The following is a 23,150-nucleotide window of genomic DNA, read 5'->3' on the forward strand; positions in this document are numbered from 1 at the left end:
TGAGAATTGATCTCATTAAAGTTAAGATTAGATCTTAAACATGGTTGCTGAAATTTCAGAATTGTATGTTAGACATACAATTATTGTTTCATGCTTTACATAAATATTTAAATCATGGTTCTTATTTTTGTTGTAGAGATCTGATCTCTAGCATGCATAAAAATTAAATAGTTTAATTTTTAAATGCTTCCGCTGTAATTTTTGAAAATAAATGCATGCAGCAAGGGTTCCTTTCAAAGATACCAATCTCAGATTATTAAGAATAGGAGATTAGTTTATAGGCTGCACGAAGGAAGATAGCGAATACAAGCTACATAAGAATAAAGATAAGTTAAGGCTGATGAGGCATGGCTATCGGCTTGGTACATGCAAAACGATCATGCTTATATGTAGTGGGGAGATAGTTGATAGTAGTTATTGGAACCATCAAAAGTGGAGAACAAATATGAAAAGTAACAGGTAGAGTGAATAGTTATCATATATGTGGATAATTATTATGTATTAGTACAAATAAGTGGAATTGTAATCTATAAGAGGACTCTTTGACAATCAATCAATCCAGTTCATTTATCTTATCTTTACATTTACCTTTATCTTTTATCCTATTAGTTGGTATAACATAGTTCTTCTAATGTAGCTTCACACTACACCCCTTATCATAGCTCAATGCAACATCCTTATCTTAGTTTAGTGTTACAACCTTTCTACTATAGTCCCGTACTACATTCCTATTTGGATCCATCTTCTTTGAATGTGATGGTGGTGAATGTTCTTGAAGAACTAGATATCTGAAGCCACGCTACTCTCTATCCTTCCTCTAGGTCATTATTCTTTCGGTCGATTCAATGACAATGTCATGCCCGTACATGAATCTTCCAGTGCTACTAGAACTTGTTATCCCTTGCCTGCCAACTGAGTTCCTCGGCGCACCTGGAACAGGATGGAGGAGGGCTAACACTTATTTACATGTCTCCATTTATATGACTATGCATGCATATGTTTACAAACATGCATATTCATATAGATGCATACAGGATAATGGAATGAAATAAATCTAATAGAAATGAAATTTAAATTAACATTCCAAGGCCCAAGTTTATCCTATGCTTACTATGTGAAATATATGAAGTAAGAACCCACACCATTTGTGATAATCTATGTATCTTAAATTAAATTATTAACAAAGTTTAAATAATTAAAGATCTTTAATAATTGAAATATGTAAATTAAGAACCACCACACCATTTTCGAAATTTCTCTCTCTCTTCCCCTTCCCTCCTTCCCACCTTCCCTCTCCCTTCTTGGCTTGACCTCCCTCCAATATTCGAGCAGGCCTCTGCCCAACAACTCCGACTACCCCACCGAGCCTCAATCTATTACCAGCAAGAACCTTGTCTCCCAAGATCCCCAACTTCGACCCCTCTCTCTCTCTCTCTCTCTCTCTCTCTCTCTACATCCCCCTACACCACCCCCCAACTTCTCTAATGTCTTCTGCTTAACGCCTCCTCCATTGTGCCCTCCCTCTCACCCCTGCCATTAGCCCCATTGGCGCCCTTCAAGTTCAAGTTTCCCGCCCTCAACTGGACCCCTTTTTCACCAGCACCCTCGTCTGCTTCTCATGGCCACCTCGTCTAGGTCCTCCGCCTCTTCACCATGGCATTGGTCTCCTCCTTGACCATCCTACCTTTGTTGCATCGGTCATTGCCATTCAAGGAAGTCAGGCTCATTTGGATCGCACCCATTTAGGCTTTAGGTTGGGCTTGGGTTCGAGCTCAGGCTAGACTCCTGCTATAGCCCGAAAATTCTTTTTAAGGATGCCTGAAGCTAAAACTTTTCCAAACAAAGCCTAGGCTGCCTTCTATGTAGCCCAGCCTCATCCGTTCCAGTCCTAATTATCATGTATATGTGCAATTGTCTATCAAATCTTATGAGTAACAGATTGATCGCAATGATACCACTAGGTAACTAATATATAACTTTCACATGATTTTCAGGAGGAAATGAATTAAAACTTGAATTGAATTTTTCTGATTTGCTCCAGCGAGTAATTGGATTTGAGTCTCGGGAGAGCCCGACTATTAGGTAGGCCGAGATTTCAATATCCGCTGCTGTCTTTTCGCGAGTGGATATAGTTCCTCTCAGCATCAGAATACGAGAATCCGAAACTCCCTTTCCCTCGATGGACTCCGGTCTCTTCTCCCTTGCTCGTGGCCTGAGAAGAGCCTTCCAAGCCCGTCTCCGGTCCCCAGAAACCTTCGGTCTCCAGCCGAGCCGGTCTTATTGCATGAAGAAAGCTCCTCGCCAAACTCTCCAGTCCATGATATGGCCGCTCGGCCATCCCAGCGTCAGCCTCGCGCCGGAGCTCGACCGCTGGGTCGAGAAGAGGAATCGCGTCCGCCTCGTCGAGCTCCATAACATCATTCGCGAACTCCGGAAGCGCCGGAGGTACAACCAAGCACTTGAGGTTCATCTCTTCAACTGACGCTCTTAACATGTTTGTCTCTTTTCCTCTTAGAATATATCTCACTCCAGTTATATGTGCAACGTCAATATAGTAAACATATTTTGCTTATGAAGCTATCCACTTCCTCTAATTTTACTCTCTTTCGTCGAATTCCTTCTTCACTGTACATGACTAATAAAAGGCACAACTTAGCATAATAGCACTTCCATTAAAAAAAAAATCATAAGCATGAGCACGAAGGTGAGGGAAGCAAGTTTGACTTCATTCAGAATGTTTCCTTTGTGTCTACATCTTGGAGATCTAAAAGTTCATCTTCAGTAAACACTTTTCCATGATATGCAAATGCTACTCTTTGGATTGTGAGTTAGTGGATTTGTGGGTGTGTCTCTAAATCACACGAGGATCAGTATGTGCTTTGTATGATTCTTGCGTAATTATTGGGGTTTCATTATCAAAATTTCTAGTGTATCACCCTTAGTTTGGGTTGCTTTCGGTGTAATTAGATTAATGATCCACCAAGCGACCATTACTTGGTGCAATGGTAAAGGATTGGGCTGACAAATGCATTGGCATGGATTGGAGTTTTACTGCAGCAACTCTTTTGAAAAAAAAGGAAAAAAAAAGGAAAAAGCTAAAGAAAACTTTAGGTCTATTCCCAATCTATCCCTCCTAGGTTCCAGGTTGCTGAGACGATGAGTAGCCCTTTACATTAGTGATTCACTGATTGTGTAGATTATAGATACTGTATTTTGCAAAAAATAATTAAAGTCTTTACTATTTTTGGTTGTATTCCATAATGACCTATGCAAGTATTCAAATAAAAACACAACATGTGCATGTGCTTTTTTGGGCACGATGTATTTTTACCCTTTTTATAGGTGATTGGTTTTGTTCTGCTGCAAGTATTCAAATAAAAGAACTATAGGTTGTGAGCACATGAGACCCTCTATGTCAAAGGTATTTGAAAATTTATTTTTTTCTTGTTTTGTTTTCTTTGTGGTGGTGGGTGAGGGGTGGGAGCAGTTGGATTGCATTGGGGTTGCAGCAGCGAGGAAAAAGTTTGGGGAGAATAATCTGATTTATTTAAGTTGTGTCTTCAAAGACATCCGATAAAGTCAAATTTACTAAAGTTGTCAAGGAACAATTTCATAGGCAGAATTTGGACAACAGTAGCGGGCCTAGGGCATTATAACGGACCTACCTATTTTCTTGGACAATTAAATGCCATCGACTTAATTTATATAGGGAAAAGTTACAAGATTTTATATTTATGGAAGAATGGTTCATTTTTTCATTAATGACTGGCATTACGTTGGAAACCTAATCACTTGTTGGGCGATATGAAGCATTATTAGTGCAATTTCAACATATTTTCATTTCTCATGAAAACAAAGATGTAGTAACTTCTTGATCTTGGCAATATTGCTGATAACAAATTATAACTTGGTAATAGTGCTGGTGAAGGAGAATTTTCTGTGTAAGTATCAATGTATTGCTAATCATGTTGGCGGCCATTTTGGCATGCGTATCCCTATTATAGATAGTGCTATCTATACCAAAAGATAGAGAAAAATGCCAAAATATATGCAACTAGTATTCTGAAGTACGACAGAGGTATGTACCTGAGATCTTCTACCTTATGTGCCACATTTGCTTTGGAGTCTTGTTGAAATCTTTTTCCTCTTAAGTGCTTCCTTACCCTTTTTTTTCAAGAGCGTTCCTTTCCCATTTCTGCACCTAAATTCATTCTGCTACACACTACTAGCTAGATAGATGCAAAAACCTATTTTCAGTTGTGAATGGACACGAACAAGGGCATTGTTGGAGAGTCTAACTTAACATGATCAAAATCCAGAAAATTATTAATAAATATCAAATAAAGCCAATTCTTAAAATAAAAAATATTTTTGAACCTTAGTCACTTCTCTTTCATGGTTATCATGGAAATATTTCTTAACATTTCTAGACTCAGTCTCTTCATTCTTTACCATCAGTTAAATAAAGAACATATAAATTTTCTGTTAATTCTATGTTGTAAATTTTTGAAAGTTTGATGTCTGACTTATGACTCTTGTGATACATTTAAGTTCTTTTTTTCCTTTTTAATTGATGTGACATTCAGTTAATTCTAATTAATTTTTCTCCCATCTAAACCATTTCCAGTTGCTTTTTTATGGCATGGAGATGGGCTTTGTGCTTTCAAAAATGTTAGCTGACTCCTTTATAGAAATCCCATATCCCAAGTCATAGTAGAGACGTATTCCGGTTGTTTAAACATCTCCTTGTTAGGGATTCTATGATGTAGGGGCGCAGCGAAAGCGCGGAATTTCATAAATTTTCATAATGAAATTCCGTAACATCAGACCCTAAAACCAAGATCATCTTAATGGTAACAATCAAACTTATAAAATAAATGTAGGAATAAAAGAATACCTGTAATGCTAATTCCAATATTCAGAATTTTTACTAGGCGCCCGAGTGTTCACCCTCCAACATTGATCCATATGGGAACTTGCTTTAAGATTCTAACTCCTAAAGAACTTGATTCTTGATGCTGAATTCTTCCAAAGAATTCAATTGGCTTCTAGGCAAAATAACATTTCTAAGTGCTTTGCCTTTCTCCCTTTTTTCTTGGCTTCCTTCTCCTTCTTTCTAATTGCCTTTTTCTTTCCTAATTCTCCTTCTAAGCCTTTTGTCCTAAAGAAGACCTTTTGTCTTAATTTAGAACAACCTTGGAGAGAGATGTAAGAAAGAAGGGATTGGATTGATTGTGTAGAACCCGGAAATGCCAACTATTTATAGTTGGCGAGGGGGTGCACTTGGCGTGAAATTCTTCACGCCTCATGAAGGAAGAGGTGCCTCATCAAGAGGCGCCAATCCCCACATTCCGCACATGCCCCACACGCTCCTCATGCCTAAAAAATAGGGAAGAGGCGCCTCTCATCCTTATCCCTTCATCCAATGGCTGATGGTGATCTAAAAGCCATAAAAGATGGCGCCTCATTCATCTTGGGCATGAGGATAAGAAGAGGTAGTTAAATAGATTAGAGTCCTTTAACCAAATGGACTTTTCATCCTAATCCAATCATGGCGCCATCAAATCCAATCCAATTGGGTTCAAACCAAGCCAATTAGGTGCCAACTTTTGGTTAGTCCAAACTAGGATATAATTTAACCAAAAAGCCAATTTAATTAGATCAATCCAAATCAAGAATCAGATTCGAAACCAATTCGAATTAGAAGCTAGAGTTTGCAACACGTGCTAGCATGTTCATTATGCAAACATGATCTAATCTAATTAGATCCTTGATTAGTTCTCTTGTGTGTGACCCATTGGGTTCCATATCTAGTCAGTAGTAGGTCCGGATGCAAGTTGACCTGATTTAATTAGAACTTTTCTAATCGATTTAGGTCCAAACTGTGCAAATCCGAGCTTAACAATTAGAACTCTTTCTAATTAGTGATCGAATTAATTTTTTTAATTCGATCAAATCTACAAGACAAGATTGACGTCTAGCAACGTATCATGTCTACTTGAAAAATATGAAATTTGGTGGAAATACCCAAATATACCCTTCAGTGGCAAGTTACCGTGCAATTTAATTCTTCAATCAAGCTGCATTCCGAATATGTTTATGAGTATGGATCTATGTCAAACTCAATTACATATTCATTTCTCTCTCAGTATTCTAATGATAATTCGAATAATGAAATATTAGAAACTCTTTCTAATTTTTATTCTGCTTTGATCAGAGACTTTCTGAATTTTCATACGATTAGCGTAAGGAAGTTGCGATTTTCTCTTACTAGAAGTGATTGATTCCTTGTTGACTTACTCACAACCTTCATACACAATCCACCATATCCAGAAGACCCCGTACACGACTTTAGTCATGAATGAGTATGAACCAAAATATAAATTCATGTACACAAGATACCATGGTGGTCTAAGGATGATAGTGTTATTTTGATGATTAACACAATCATTGAGGAAATATCTAATTAAGTACTACAAGTTAACGTGATACATCATTACTGAGTTCGACACTCTTGATACATTAGAAGAATGACATCAAGATGTCTTTTAATGATTAATAATGAGATAAAATTTGTAATAGAAAAGGGATAGAGAATTTCAAATTCTAATTCAGCAAAGTTTCAAGTGAAATGTACTCTTAAGGGCAAAATAGTAATTTTCATTGTTAAGAGTATGTAGCACTACCATGGCATACATTTAAAATTGCTTGAAATATATTTCATTGATTGTATGGATGAGTCTAACCTTAAGATGCAGCAAAGTGTGGAATGAGTCGACCCCAACATAGGTGGAGTCGACCCTGGCACATCATGGAACCATCAGGCACACCTCTGCGAAAATGGCACGGATGAACAGTAGTGGAGTCGACCCCAAGTATGCTTGAGTCGACCCCAGGAGCGGAGCCGACCCCAAAGAACCTTGAGTCGACCCCAGCTTCAAGCCTCAAGAAAATAAGTCTCCGGAATTTACTGAGAGGGCCGACCCCAACTTTTCTTGAGCCGACCCCAGATGGAGCCGATCCTAGAAATGCTTGAGTCGACCCCACTGTAGCTTGAGTCGACCCCAAAAAGAGTTGAGTCGATTCCAGTGAAAAATAGCTGAAATACAAGGTTCTGTGATTCCTGAGAGGGCCGACCCCGCTGTAGCAGGAGTCGACCCCAGTGAAAGTTGGGTCGACCCCAATGGAAGTTGAGTCGACCCCAAGTATGATGAACAGTGGTTTGAGTCGACCCCAGAAAAGTTTGGGTCGCCCCTAGCACGGGCAGATGCATAACGGCTAGTTCTGCAGAAGTACTTTTTAACCTCCCAACGGCTAGTAACGGATAGTTTTTCAAATCTAACCAATGGGGAATAACCTAAACATATGGGAAAGTATTTATAATGACACTATTCATCAGAACAAGTCATCCTTTGTATAAAAATCAAAGATTACTCAAGAAAGAAAAAGCCCTAGTATTCTTCATTGAGGTGCTTCATTCAAGAGTCAAAAGGAAGTGGTATCAGAGCAAGGTGCTTTCATAGTATTTGTTGATCTTACGATCAAGAGTCAAAGATCATGACAACCCAAGTAGGATGTTCTATTAGCGAGGGACAATCCACAAATAGACCACCATTGTTTAACGGCACTAATTATACTTATTGGAAAGCTAGGATGAGGATATTCATTCAAGCACTAGACTATGACATGTGGAACATCGTAACTAGGGGGCCACACACACCCATAGTTAGTATAGAGGGCACAATCATTCCTAAGCCTGAAATGGATTGGAATGAGAGTGATAGAAGACTTGCACAATTAAATGCTAAAGCAATTAATGTACTTTACTGCTCACTAGATATAAGTGAATTTAATAGAATATCCACATGCATCTCCGCGAAAGAAATTTGGGATAAACTAGAGGTCACACATGAAGGAACTAATCAAGTCAAAGAGTCAAAAATAAATATATTAGTACATAAGTATGAATTATTTAAAATGGAATCTACTGAGTCCATAACTGAATTGTTCACCCGTTCACTGAAATCATAAATGGACTAAAGAGTTTAGGAAAGTCTTATGCTAACTCTGAACTAGTGCGAAAAATTCTCAGGTCTCTACCAAGAGTTTGGAAGGCCAAAGTAACTGCAATTCAAGAAGCAAAGGATCTCAATACACTGCAATTGGAAGAACTTCTAGGATCACTCATGACCTATGAGCTGACCATGAAACAAAACTCAGAAGAGGAGGTTAAGAAAAGGAAGACCATTGCCTTGAAGTCTACAACTCCAAAGCAGAAAACTGAATTAGAGGAGTCCGATAATGAGGAGGAATATGATGAAGAAGGAATGGCAATGCTTGCAAGAAAAATTCAGAAAATTCATGAAAGGTAAAAAGAAATTCCATAAAAGAAAATCTTTCATAAGATGTAGCTCAAGCCGGAAAAAGGAAAAAGAAAAGGAAAAGAAAAAATAAGTGCCAATATGCTATGAGTGTAACAAGCTCGGGCACTTCAAGATAGATTGCTCGGAATTGAAATGGATGGCAAGAAAACTTAAAAAAAGGAACCTCATGGCTGAATAGAGTGAAAGTGAGGAGTCAAGTTCGGAAGAGGAAGATCAACAAGAGACGGCCCAAATCTGCTACATGGCCAATGACAATGAGGTAGATTCTGAACTTGAATGTGATTTTTCAGTAGAAGAGTTACATGATGCATTTTTAGAACTGATGGAGAACAAAAAAGCTAATCAATAAAAATAAAGTTCTAAAAGATGAAAATCAATTTCTTATCAAAGATAAGCTGAAACTATCTAATAACTATGAAACATTAAGTAGGAGGTTCACAAATGAAACCAAAAATCTAATTGCTGAAAATGTCAAGCTAAAAAAGGATGCAGAAAAATACAAATCCTTAGTGGACAAGTTTACACTTATTTCAACTAAATTAAATATGATTCTTAATAGTCAAAAAGCTGTATATAATAAGGCTGGTTTGGGATATAAAACAAATAGGAAGCAAAAATACTTAAAAAACATATTTGTGAAAGCCAAAATTGAAAATATAACTTGTCATTACTGCAACAAAGTAGGACCCAAAGCATATGAATGCAATCTTAGAAAGCCTAGCTATAACAAATTGAGTGATAAAAGTAAGCTAAAGTCCAAAAAAATTTGGGTTCCAAAAGGAACACCAAGTACTAACCTTAAAGGACCCAACATGGTTTGGGTACCTAAAGCACATTCTTGACTTTGATTGCAGGAGTGTCTTACAGCTAATAAGAGGGATAAACGATGGTATCTAGATAGCGGCTGTTCAAGACACATGACAGGTGACATAGAACAATTTGTCATCTTGGAATCTAAGGAGGGTGGAGTGGTAACCTATGGAGACAATGGAAAAGGACTTATCATTGGAAAGGGTAAAATCTATATTACTCCATCCATATTTATAGAAAATGTTTTATTAGTTAATGGTCTGAAACATAACTTGCTTAGCATAAGTCAATTTTGTAATAACCTATGAATTAATGGTCTCAAAGTCACATTTGAAGCTTCAGTATACGAATTACAAATTCAAAAGATAATAGCATTGTACTTATGGGACATAGGCATGGAAATATTTATATGGTACATCTTCATGATTTAGGCAAGAAAAATGGATTATGCTTAATTACTAATGAAGAAAGAAAAAGTGAAACAAGTTGGCTTTGGCACCGTAGACTAAGACATGCTAGTATGGACTTAATATCAAAACTAGTCAAGAAGGATCTGATAAAAAATGTGCCAAAATTAATCTTTGAAAAAGACAAAATCTGTGAACCATGCTCATTGGGAAAGCAAACAAAATCATCCTTCAAATCAAAGAATATAGTATCAACCACTATGCCCTTTGAACTCATACACATGGATCTATTTAGGCCTACTAGAACTGCAAGTCTAGGAGGGAAAAAGTATGGACTAGTCATAGTAGATGATTTCTCAAGATATACATGGGTTTCATTTCTTGCACATAAGAATGAAGCATTTTCAGCATTCTTGAAATATTATAAAAATATCATAACTGAAAAGAAGCTCATCTTAATTGCGATTCGAAGTGATCATGGAACTGAATTTGAAAATCAATACTTTGAAGAATTTTATAATGAAAATGGTATCTCCCATCAATTTTCAGCATCTAGAACGCCTCAACAAAATGGGGTTGTTGAAAGAAAAAATAGGACCTTGGCAGAGATGGTACGCACGATGTTGTGTGAGTCAAATCTTCCAAAGTACTTTTGGGCTGAAGCTGTAAGTACTGCTTGCCATATTTTAAATCGTGTTTTAATACGACCTATAACCAAGAAAACTCCTTATGAACTTTGGAAGAATAGGAAGCCAACTGCTAAATATCTTAGAGTATTTGGATGTAGATGTTTCATTTTAAACAATGGCAAGGAGGATCTAAATAAATTTGATGCCAAGTCAGATGAAGGTATCTTTTTAGGATACTCTACATCTAGCAAGGCATACAGAGTATTCAACAAAAGAACTCTTGTAGTTGAAGAGTCAATTCATATCATTTTTGATGAGTCTGATAGTGAGTCTCCTAGGAGAGAAAATACTTCTCATGATGATGCAGAAATTTTTGAGTTCGAAAAATTGAATCTTAATGACGTACCAAATCAAGAAAACGAAGATGATCATGTACCACCACAATCTCAAAACTTGCAAAAGGGATGGAGGTACGCATATGGGCATCCTAAAGACTTAATCATTGGTGATCCATCTCAAGGGGTAAGAACTCGATCCTCTCTTAGAAATATAAATGACTATCTTGCTTTTGTTTCACAAATAGAACCTAAGAATTATGAAGAAGCTGAAAAAGACATAAATTGGATAAATGCTATGCAAGAAGAATTAAATCAATTCAAAAGAAGCAATGTATGGACATTAACTGAGAGACCAAAACATAATTCTGTAATTGGAACAAAATAGGTCTTTAGAAATAAATTAAATGAAAATGGGGTAGTTATAAGAAATAAAGCTAGACTTGTAGCTAAGAGATACAATCAAGAAGAAAGGATAGATTTTGAGGAAATATTTGCTCTCGTAGCCAGATTAGAAGCTATTAGATTACTTCTAGCTTTTGCATGCTTCATGGATTTCAAATTGTATCAAATGGATGTAAAAAGTGCCTTCTTAAATGGTTATATAGAGGAAGAAGTATATGTAGAGCAATCTCCTGGTTTTGAGAATCATGAATTGCCAAATCATGTGTTTAGATACATAAGGCATTATATGGATTGAAACAAGCACCTAGGGCTTGGTATGATCGATTAAGCAAATTTCTGCTAAATAATGATTTTAGTAGAGGAAATGTAGATAAAACACTTTTTCTCAAAACAAAATTCAGTAGCATTGTCAACGGCTGAGGCTGAGTATATAGCTGCCGGAAGTTGCTGTGCTCAAGTACTATGGCTTAAGCAATAACTAGAGGACTATGGAATTAAATTAGACAACATTCCTATAAAGTGTGATAACACTAGTGCCATTAACCTTACCAAAAATCCGGTTCAGCACTCTAAAGCCAAGCACGTTGAAATAAGATATCATTTCATTAGAGATCATGTGCAAAATGGGAACATATGTATTGAGCATGTATGTACCGAAAAACAATTAGCTGACATATTCACAAAACCTTTAAGTGAAAATAGATTTTGCATGCTTAGGAGGGAATTAGGCATATGTGATCCCTTTGATTGAAAGAAAATGGAAGGAACAAGTTGCCTTATGATACTCCTCTCTTATTTTAAAAATCCCATGAAACATGAGTAAAATTATTCATTTCTAGATTCCTTACTCACATATCAATGTTCCACAAAGATTTGGCAAGGATTGGAAGAAAGGAAGAATTTAAAAAAAAAAAAAATTTGGCCTGAACTAGGGCCGACCTAAGCCAGAATGGGGTCGACCCCACGTTGAGTCGACCCTAGCAGAAACTGGGGTCGACCCAACGATGGGACCCCACTTTTAAAAGGGACCCATGAGCTACTCTAGGGCACTGTTTCATTTTGTGCTCTTCCTAAAATCCTATTTTTCACTCTCCAATCTCTTCCAATCATCTCCAAACAGTAGAAGATTGCATCCCCAAGCCGTTGGATCAAGACCTAAGGAAGCATTTGTGAAAATGGGACCCAAGCGAGCCGTTGCTAAGAGATCCGGGAGAGTTTCACGGTCAACCCTTATAAATAGACATGCTAGAGATTCTTCTACAGTGCCCCCACAAGGTGAGACACGTGTAGAGCCTCCTCCTCCTCCCTCCCCTTCAGTTCAACTTGCAAAATATGTGGGGAGACCGGTTACCACGGGAAGAAGGATCCACTCCGAATTTTTGGATCAAGAAGGGTTCCGTTTGGGGGATTGGATCCAAAGGCAAGGATGGGAGTATCTTTGCTCCCTAGATTTGGTGACCTATCCGGGCTTGGTTCGTGAGTTCTACGCCTTCCTAAAAGTTGGACCGGGAGGGCTTGTGTCTGAGGTCCGAGGAGTAAGGGTTAGGGTCTCGGAAGAAAGTTTGAGTGAGTTGCTTCATCTCCCCTGCGAAGGTACAATTCCAGAAAGATCGGAGAGCAAGTTGAGAGCTCTACAGTTGATCTTTGAGAGAGATGATTTTGAGTACTCCGAAAATGTGATAGCTAGCTCTCTATCAGCTGAGATGAGGTTGTTGCACAACTTCATAGGGCGGATTTTATTTTCGAAGAGTGGGAGATTTGATCACATATCTGAGCGAGATTTGGTTATTATGGAGCACGTCATTCAGGGCATTCCCTGAACCTCCCAGCTATGATGATCAGGCAGATGAGAGAGGCTATCTGCAAATCGAGAGTTTTCCTGCCCTATGGTATGATACTCACCCTGGTCTTCCGACAGCATGACATATCTGTGGCGGGAGAGATCTCTAGGCATCTATTATTCACTGACACTTACACTGCACGGTCCCTAGTTCGTATGGGTTATGAGAAGGTGAACGGGCAGTGGGTGCGTGGAGGAGCAGGGATACATGCACCGGAGGGTGATGCACCAGAGGTTAGAGACCCCATCCCTGAGGCTGAGGTACCTGAGGATCATCCTACGGCACCTTCAGAGGCTGGACCGTTGTCATCCATACCCACGGGGTGCACAGAGGAGTTTTGGAGTAGAATGACTGAGCTTGTGTCAGCTCAGGTGAGGACTCTCTCTGACGGATTGACAAGCAGGATGGACATTATGACTGCTGAGATTAGAGATCTCAGAGAGCAGGTGGGAGCATTACAGAGAGAGAGAGGCTCATGGTCCATCTGTGCCCTGAGCAACTGAGTCGGAGGATTCGGCACAGAGTCATCCAACTCAGCGAGGTCCACGCCAGACTCAGTCCCATCAGGCTCGACCTTTCCTCGCCACTTATGCTAGGAGGATGAGGACTAGATCACAGCCCTTAGATACCCCCTAGGCTGATGTTAGCATTATGATTAGTGCCTAGGATTTATCTAGCTCTCATATGCATTTTGCTTTGTTGATGTCCTTTGTACTTTGATTGAAGAACATTGTATTTTTAGCATTAATATACTACAATGTTCCATTTTGATCAATGAAATTTGAATATTTATTATTTACTGCTTCTATTTATCTATTGCCATACACTTGTTTGATGATAACAAAAAGGGGAAGAAGTAAGAAAAGAAAGAAGTTGAAATATAAAGGGACAAATAAGTTTGAAAATTATAGTAAGAGATAATATTCACTTAAGGGGAGCAATATGTAACAATGAAAATTTTAAAGTCTAAATTTTTAATCAAAATTTCAGAATTTGGCACATACCTCTCATGCCTCGATACATAACCTGAAACTCTTGCTTTATCTCAAATTTTTGAAGTTTCATCCTTAACCAAATACAAAAGAAAGGGGGAGAAAATCAAAAGTTCTAATTGGCAATATTTGGATGAAAGAGGGGGAGTCATCACTTTCAAATTTGAAAAGCTGAAATTCAGCAACCTGAGCTATTCTAAAACAAATCTTCTAATTTTAAGATAAGTATCAATCTGCTCATATTCAATATTTTGTAATCATCAAAAAGGGGGAGATTGAGGATGATAGTGTTATTTTGATGATTAACACAACCATTGAGGAAATATCTACTTAAGTACTACAAGTTAACGTGATACATTATTACTGAGTTCGACACTCTCGATACATTAGAAGAATGACATCAAGATGTCTTTCAATAATTAATAATGAGATAAAATTTGTAATAGAAAAGGGATAGAGAATTCCAAATTCTAATTCAGCAAAGTTTCAAGTGAAATGTACTCTTAAGGGCAAAATAGTAATTTTCATTATTAAGAGTATGTAGCACTACCATGGCATACATTCAAAATTACTTGAAATATATTTCATTGATTGTATGGATGAGTCTAACCTTAAGATGCAGCAAAATGTGGAATGAGTCGACCCCAACATAGGTGGAGTCGACCCTGGCACATCATGAAACCATCAGGCACACCTCTGCGAAAATGGCACGGATGAACAGTAGTGGAGTCGACCCCAAGTATGCTTAAGTCGACCTTAGGAGCGGAGCCGACCCCAAAGAACCTTAAGTCGACCCCAGCTTCAAGCCTCAAGAAAACAAGTCTCTGAAATTTACTGAGAGGGCCGACCCCAACTTTTCTTGAGCCGACCCCAGATGGAACCGACCCCAGGAATGTTTGAGTCAACCCCATTATAGCTTGAGTCGACCCCAAAAAGAGTTGAGTCAACCCCAGTGAAAAATAGCTGAAATACAAGGTCCTGTGATTCCTGAGAGGGCCGACCCCGCTGTAGCAGGAGTCGACCCCAGTGAAAGTTGGGTCGACCCCAGTGGAAGTTGAGTCGACTCCAAGTATGATGAACAGTGGTTTGAGTCGATCCCAGAAAAGTTTGAGTCGACCCTAGCACGGGCAGATGCATAACGGCTAGTTCTGCAGAAGTACTTTTTGACCTTCCAACGGCTAGTAACGGATGGTTTTTCAAATCTAACTAATGGGGAGTAACCTAAACATGTGGAAAAGTATTTATAATGACACTATTCATCATAACAAGTCATCCTTTGCATAAAAATCAAAGATTACTCAAGAAAGAAAAAGCCCTAGTATTCTTCATTGAGGTGCTTCATTCAAGAGTCAAAAGGAAGTGGTTGAGCAGATAAAAAAAGGCATTAAGAGCTCCACCAATGCTTGAAGAGCGAAGCATTCCTTGACAAAGAAGAGAAGAGCCTTGTCAAAGCGATAACTATATTCTAACTCTTTTTTGTAGCTTATAATTGTTATATCTGCTCATTTAAGAGTTTCAACCTTCTTCTTCTTAACAATCTTGTAAGGTTTGTTGGTGAGCCCGTAAAACCAACGGTGTAGGTTTGTTGGTGAACCCGTAAAACCAACGGTGAAGGTTTGTTGGTGAGCCCGTAAAACCAACACAGGTTTTTGGTGATCCCGGAAAACCAAGTGTAAAGGTTTTTGGATTGTGAGCCCGGAAAACAATCCAACTGTAATCCGTGGAATTATAGTGAATTCCCAAGGGGTCGCTTGGGGAGTGGACGTAGGTGCATAGCAGAGCACCGAACCACTATACTTCTTGTTGTTTGTATTGTGTATTGTTCTAACTTCACTACTTGCACTTAATTTATATTAACTAAATCACTCACTCATCAATTAATATAATTAAGGAATCGAAAATCAAGAAAAACCGATTCACCCCCCCCTCTTGGCTTGTCACCTTGGGCAACATGGTCTCAGGTTAAAGGACAAGTTGCACAACTTCCACTAAAAGAATCATCTTTTGACACGTAAGTAAGATTCCATAAGATATTCTCTTGGCAGGTCAATTCAGTGAAATCATTTTTTCTAATGAGCACCCATATCTTTGTATTAGTATCTCGACACAAGTGATTGTGAGATCAATCACCCTCTCCATCGAGCATACAGAAGATGTGCTAGTCTTTCCGGTAACATTGATCCCCGACTCAATATACCAACAACTGAGAATATTTTAGATTAAGGTTTTAGGATTTTAAATCTCACTTGCATGATCTCATCATAGTCATAAAACCATTGCCCTAATCTATGGGGTTCATCATAAATATAAGATGCAGCATATGATGAAACATCATGTCTTTTTCATTTATAATAAAATATCATGTACATGAGCTGGAAAATAAAAAAAAATCCTATCGCAATACAGATTGCGATTGGCTTGTAGGGCATTATTCTTTCACTCCTAAGCACGTGCACTATAGCATTAAATCAAGCACACAAATAAGTAGCACTTCATTTGGTAAAACAACAAAATTACAAAGCAATTTAACCCATATTTTGAGGTAAAAATCATGTTAGTTAGTCACTTAATAGATTTTAAAATATAATGTAAAGGAGTAACTTGGATGCATGTATCCTCAATGAACATATGATAGAAGGCAAGTTAAACACAAGAGCATTGAATAAACCTCTGGCAGTCTCCACAACAACTAAAATGTAATGAATCTCACTAATACGCTTTGGTATGGTTGACATGATAAAGTATCCTATCATAAGAGAGGTACATTGTACACTTGGTTGTATTAGTACTGGCATCATTGCAGTACTACTAGAATATATATAATAATACACTGGTATTCTAATCTTATTATCAAATAGTAGTTATTGAAAAGTGAATATAGTTGATTTTTTTTTATTAAAGACATGGAAGATGAAGAGCATGCTCAACAAAGAACTTAGCTTGAGTATTTGCACCTTCATCCTATGTGGTTAAAGTCGGCTTCCTCACAAATAGTTAATTTGGTTATCTATGTCATGTTTTTGTGTTTATGGCTTGTTGCATAAGTTGTGCTGAGAAAAATGAGGTCCTTGATATTGCTAAGATAAGTTATTTTGTAGCTTTTGTTATTTTGCTCACAAAAATTCTCAGTGTTTCCATGTGTGCCTAAAACGATGCATGGACAGGTTTCCGAGTGGATGAAAAATAAAGGCAAAGTATCATTTATGCCAAGCGACCATGCTGTGCATCTTGATCTGATTGGTGAAGTTCATGGATTGGCCTCTGCTGAAAGCTATTTCAATGGCATGCATGAGAAAGACAAGACGGAAAAAACATATGGTGCGCTCTTGAACTGTTATGTGAGAGAACGCCTAACTGAGAAGGCCTTGTCCCATATGCATAAGATGAAAGTGATGGGCTTAGCATCCTCCCCTCTGCCTTACAATGATATCATGTGCCTCTACACAAATACTGGCCAGCATGAAAAGGTTCCTCTTGTTCTGGCTGAAATGAAGGATAATGGGGTCTTACCTGATAATTTCAGCTACAGAATTTGCATAAATTCTTATGGCACAAGGCGTAATGTTGATGGCATGGAGAAAGTTCTAGAAGAGATGGAGCATCAGCCACAGATTGTCGTTGACTGGAACACGTATGCTGTGGTTGCAAACATCTATATAAAAGCAGGGCTTATTCACAAGGCTGTGTCTGCACTTCAAAAAGCAGAAGAAAAGCAGGACAAAAAAAATGGGCTTGGCTACAGCCATCTGATCTCCCTTTATGGACATTTAGGAATGAAATCCAAGATGCAGAAGCTATGGGAACTTCAGAAGTTAAATTGCAAGAAATTTATCAACAAGGACTATACGGCCATGCTTGGGGCGTTGGTGAAGCTTGGGGAGTTGGAAGAAGCTGAAGTGTTGCTTAAGGAATGGGAATCAAGTGGAAATGCTTTAGATTTTCGTGTTCCAAACATTCTCCTTATTGGGTACCGGCAAAAGGGTTTGCTAGAAAAGGCTGAGGCAATGCTTGATAATTTCTTAAACAAAGGGAAGACTCCACCAGCAAATAGTTGGGGAATTGTCGCAACTGGATATGCAGAGAAGGGCAAGTTGGACAAGGCATACGAGTTTATGAAGAATGCCCTTTGTGTTTATGTTCCAAATGCAGGGTGGCAACCAAACCCCAAGGTGGTTAAGAGTATACTGCATTATATCAACAATGAAGGGGACAATGGCATCAAGGATGTTGAGACTTTCATTGGTTTATTAAAAATTGCAATGCCCATGGATCAGGATATGTATCACACATTGATCAAGGCTAATGTTAGAGCAGGGAGAGATGTAGATGACCTTTTAAAGAGTATGGAAGCTAATGGAATACAACAGAATGAGGAGACGAGGAAGATTCTAAGATCAATATGTTAAAATTACTCCTGTTATTCATGAATAAGAATTTATATCTTAAGGAGGATATCAGATAAGAAAGGACATGCTTTAAGTTGATTTTTCCATGCTTCTTTTAGATTATTTTTAATATTGGTCTCTTCCAAGGTTGGTAGTTGATTTTTCCATGCTTTTCTAAGATTATTTTAAGTATTGGTCGCTTCCAAGGTTCATAATTGATATAGCTGGAGGATAAATGTCATTGGAAATGGAAGTAATACTGCATGGAAGACTCCAGTACATTTATGATAGATTATTAAAAAGTCTTGGTAGGTTTTATTTTGTGGGTGGTAGATTTTTTTTAACTTGCTTAACTTGAATTTCTCAAAAAAAATTAGAGAAAGATGGAAGAATCCCAAAAGTAGGGCTTAAATCCCTTTTTCTTTTATTGATGATCTACATCTCCTAAACTGAAGTACATAAGTCCTATTTATAATACTAGTGAAATCCTCTTTTTTAGAATTTGAGTCTAATTCCTTTTCTAGTTCTAATAGGAATTGTCCTCTAAAATTAAATATGACTAGTAAAAATAATTTAAAAAAATTAAAACTCTATAGGAGGTAAATCTTGACTTCTACATCAATTTTATCTCTTTCGCTTTGCCTAATTCTTTACAGATTGGAAGATAAGGTCGAGTCAAAAATTTTTCTAAAAAGAAAAGTTTTGGTTTAACTAGCCTATTTTAGGGCCCAAAAAATGAAATTTTATCTCAATTTAGCTTCTAGGGGTTGGCCCAAAGTTTTAGATTTCGAAAAGCTGCCTAATTGTAAGAAAATAATAATTTCAATCGGACATCATATGATCAAGTTATGGCTTTTGGAAGTTTGCCCCATGACTTGACTTTCTAATATGGCAAATTTTGTTTTTGGACTCTGTCCAGCCCTACTCTTAGTAGCCGAAGTGGTTCACATCGAGTCTGAAGATTCTCTTGGATCCAGGCCTACTTTCTTGTATCGCGGTTGAACCACAGTTTTTGTTCGAAGATGGTTTCTGGCGTGGCTTTTCTTTACTTTTGGGTCTCAATGAATCGCTTGCTTTGCTCCCGCATCTGGACTTCGTGATATGGGCGCTCATTGCCATCTTCATCGTCGACGATGACTAGGACGACTCATCCTCGATCTTGATCTCGGTAGATCGATTAGTGGAGCCAAGGGATGAGGGCTTGGCCTCTCATAAGTAGTATCGGATTCTTGTATTATCATCATAAACTTGTTGCAAGCATTAACAAGTTGCTTTGTTTGGGCAGCAGCTGCAAGGTCAATGTTATCTTGTGTTTTGGAGGCAGTGATCATAAACTCCTTTCCATCCTTTATGAATCAATACTTCTTCAAATGTTGGTAGAAGACTGTATCTCGATCCAAAGGTATGGCCTCTTAAGGATAACTTAGCAAATATCCAAAGGAACTACTTTACAAGTTACCTCATTAATATACCTCTCTATTATGGCGAACTTGAAGGTACATTGCTTGATGATCTTCACCTCGAAGTTCTTTTAAATTCAACCAAGAGGGTAAGGATATGGATGAAACTTGGACTTTAACCCCAACTTCTGAGCTAAATTTTAAGAGATAAGATTCTTCTGGCTTTTAGCATCTACAATAGTTTTGATAATACTCTGCTTCACCCGAATCTTCAAGTAAAAGAGTTCCTCTCGCTCCTTTAGATTAGAAACATTGTTGTTCCCATGTACGAACTTTACTAGGTAAGAGCATGGCTAGAAAGCTTAAGACACGTAAAAGCTACCTTTTAAACACTAGAGTATCTATAGATAGTAAAGTAGGTCTCTAACTAGTTTACACAATCAAATTGGCTCTAATTAGAAAAATAGGAAGAGAGGAAAAGTGATGTGGGAGATGACCTTAGGATGGCTCAAGATAGGGGTGAGAGAGAGTGAGCTGGGTTTTGGTTCAAGGGTTAGAGATATCAAGAGAGAAAACGAGGTAGCAATAAATAAAGTGTGCGGGAGAGAGAGATCTAGAAAGAGGTAGAGAAAGATAGAGAGAGGCAAACAGAGATAGAGAGAAAGAATGAGATAAAGATCTAGAGAGAGAGAGAGAGGGTAGAGAGAGTGAGCTAGAGGCACGGGGAAAAAAGGAATTGGGCTCGTCTGTGAGGGAGAGAGACGAAGGAGGAGAGAAGGAAGAGGCAGGTGTTCTGCCCCTTGATAACTGCATGTGCCACAGCCATGACATCTTATAGGAGAGAGAGGGAGAGAGATGAGGGAAAAAAGAGGGGAGATAGAGATAGAGAGAGGGAGGAGGTGAAGGGTGGTGGGAGGTTAGTCTTCGTCAGTAAGGTAGCCATTTCCCACTAAAAATTTGAAAATAGTGGTAAACCCAAAATCTCCAAAACAAGAACAATGGATAGATAAAAACTTACCATCCAAAGGAATCCACCTAAGCAATACAGAGTTTGATGAAAAAAAAAACTCACCACCCAAAGAAATCCATCCTAGGGATGCAGAGCTCTAGTGATCACCAATTACAGACAATCTTCTTGAGATATAAAGCAAGAACATGCTCACTATGCTAAAAAAAGCCTAGAAATATAGAACACCCAAAAGAAGAAAAACAAGCCAAAGGCTTACTTTTTTAATTCACTCAAACTCGAATTAAGTTCTCCCCCTAAAAACAAAACATAGGGCATGCTTTTATATAGGCACGTTTGGAATGCTTTCTAAGCAATTACAAATAATTCTAAACTTAGGGAGAAAGACAAAGTGCCATAAATAGGTGTTCTCTAAGTAGGCATCCCATAAAAAAGAAAAATATCATATATTGGCGTTCCATAAGAGCCCTAAATGTGAGGAAAAAGAAAAAGACCATATTTAGGTGTTCCAAAATTTATCTTTGCTTAGGCATAAACCAAAAATAAATTGCCATAAAAGGAATTCCTTTTTGGCTCCCTTGATTGAAAAGGACTCTCCTTAAGCACTCATGTTAAAATCACCATAGATAAAATTTCTTTTTAGCTCTCTCGTTTGAAAAAGACTCTCCTTGAGCACCCGTATCAGAGAACTAAGAAGAAGAAGGAAGACAAGAAGAAGAAGAATATGAAGAAGAAAAAGAAGGAGAAGAAGGAGAAGAAGAGGAAGAAGTAGAAGAAGAAGAAGAAGAAGAGGAAGAAGTAGAAGGAGAAGAAGAAGAAGGAGAGCGAAGAGGTAGAAGGAGAAGGAGATGCAAAAGAAGTAGAAGAAGAAGAAGAAGGAGAAGAAGGAGGAGGAAGAGGAGGAGGAGGAGGAGGAGGAGAAGAAGAAGAAGAAGAAGGAGTGATGCCGGAAAAAATAGAAGAGAAAGACAATAACGAACACTCCAGCACCAACCAAAAATTTGAGAATAGTGGTAAATCCAAAAATTTCCAAGAACAAGAACAATGGATAAATAAAAATTCACCACCCAAAGGAATCCACCCAAGGGATATAGAGTTTGATGGAAAAAAAAATCACCACCCAAAGAAATCTATCCTAAGAATATAGAGTTCTGGTGATCCTTATAGACAATCTATCTGAGATACAGAGTAAGAACACACTCACCATCCAAAGAAAATCCTAGAGATACAGAACATCCAAAAGAAGAAAAACAAGCCAAAGGCTTAATTTCCTAATTCATACAAACTCGAATTAAATTCTTTTCCAAAAATAAAACATAGGGCATGCATTTATATAGGCACGTTTGGAATACTTTTTAAGCAATTACAATTAATCCGAAACTTAGGAAGAAAGATAAATTGCTATAAATAGTTATTTCCTAAGTAGGCATCCCATAAGAAAGAAAAATATCATATATTGGCATTCCATAAGAGTCCTAAATGTGAGGAAAAAAAGACCATATTTAGGCGTCCCAAAATTTGCCTTTGCTTAGGCATAAACCAAAAATAAATTGCCATAGAAAAAATTCTTTTTGGCTCCCCAAGTTGAAAAGACTCTCTTTAGGCACCCATGTCATGCTCTCCCGATTGAAAAAGACTCGTCCTCAAGTCTGGACCAGCTTCATCTTCATCTCAATGATAAGGGGACAAGTTAGATACATTGAATGTAGTTGAAATACCATAGTCTCCTGAAAGTTCAACCTTGTAAGTATTCTCCCCAATACATCGTAATACCTTGAATGGACCATCAGCTTGAGGCATTAGCTTCCCATACTTTCCAGTTAAAAATGCTCCTTTTGAAAATGAATCCACACCAAATCTCCATCTTTGAAAGCTGCCAGCTTATGAAGCTTATTGATGCTAGCATGATACTTCTTGTTAGATGTATATCCTAGAAGCCAATCTAGCTGACACATAATTTATTCTGAGATATAGTATTGTACTTGACTTTATTATTATAGAATAATAATGGGCATCTTTTTTATTCATATTGTGTATATGTTTATGAATTCTCCAAAAAATTAATAAGATGATGATGCATATTTTCAAGAGTTGAGAATTTGAGCCATGTGTCATTGATGATTAATTCCTAAATTCTCCTGATTGATGGATCATCACAAGGACGGTGATTGATCTGATGAGATTAGTGCACATATCACTATCCTTTTGGATAGAGGAGTCTCGAGTCCACAGTGTAGGAACACTGGAGTGATGTGCAGGTGCTTGTTAGAGAACAAGGGTACAGAGCGTGACCAAAGCAAGAAGTCATTTGGATGTCTATCCACTCGTCGTGACTTACTTGATGTTGCAGTAGTATGACTGGTCTTTTGGCCTGCGGTGCTTCGGCTATTCATAGTGAGATGCTGTAGTTTGACTACACATATACATGATCTCTAGCCATATGGGTGGTGTAGATTGGCTGCAGTAGGTTCATTGTAGGAGTAGAGTGTGCATCTACATGGAATCTATCGACCTTGGTAAATAAGGAGTGGTCTTATGTGATTTATGAGACTGAATTCTTAATACCTCGGCCGGAGCAGTATGTGCAGTGGAAAA

At 38.0% G+C, this 23,150-nt stretch overlaps 1 protein-coding gene across 2 annotated transcripts; it reads left to right on the plus strand.

Moving 5' to 3' along the window:
- The first annotated feature begins 1,824 nt into the window (after positions 1-1,824).
- Positions 1,825-18,318, plus strand: LOC103698308 (pentatricopeptide repeat-containing protein At4g21705, mitochondrial). 2 transcript variants are annotated; one of them, XM_039120252.1, is made up of 3 exons: positions 1,825-1,961; positions 2,042-2,464; positions 16,968-18,318. In XM_039120252.1, the coding sequence occupies exons 2-3, from the start codon at positions 2,180-2,182 to the stop codon at positions 18,207-18,209; spliced, it is 1,527 nt and encodes a 508-aa protein (XP_038976180.1). In that variant the 5' UTR covers positions 1,825-1,961; positions 2,042-2,179; the 3' UTR covers positions 18,210-18,318. The 2 variants fall into 2 exon arrangements, with proteins under 2 accessions (XP_038976180.1, XP_038976181.1); XM_039120253.1 differs by having other exon boundaries at positions 1,862-1,899; positions 1,995-2,464.
- The last annotated feature ends 4,832 nt before the right edge of the window (positions 18,319-23,150 follow it).

This window comes from Phoenix dactylifera, unplaced genomic scaffold, assembly GCF_009389715.1.
Source record: "Phoenix dactylifera cultivar Barhee BC4 unplaced genomic scaffold, palm_55x_up_171113_PBpolish2nd_filt_p 000763F, whole genome shotgun sequence".
Taxonomy (NCBI): Eukaryota; Viridiplantae; Streptophyta; class Magnoliopsida; order Arecales; family Arecaceae; genus Phoenix; species Phoenix dactylifera.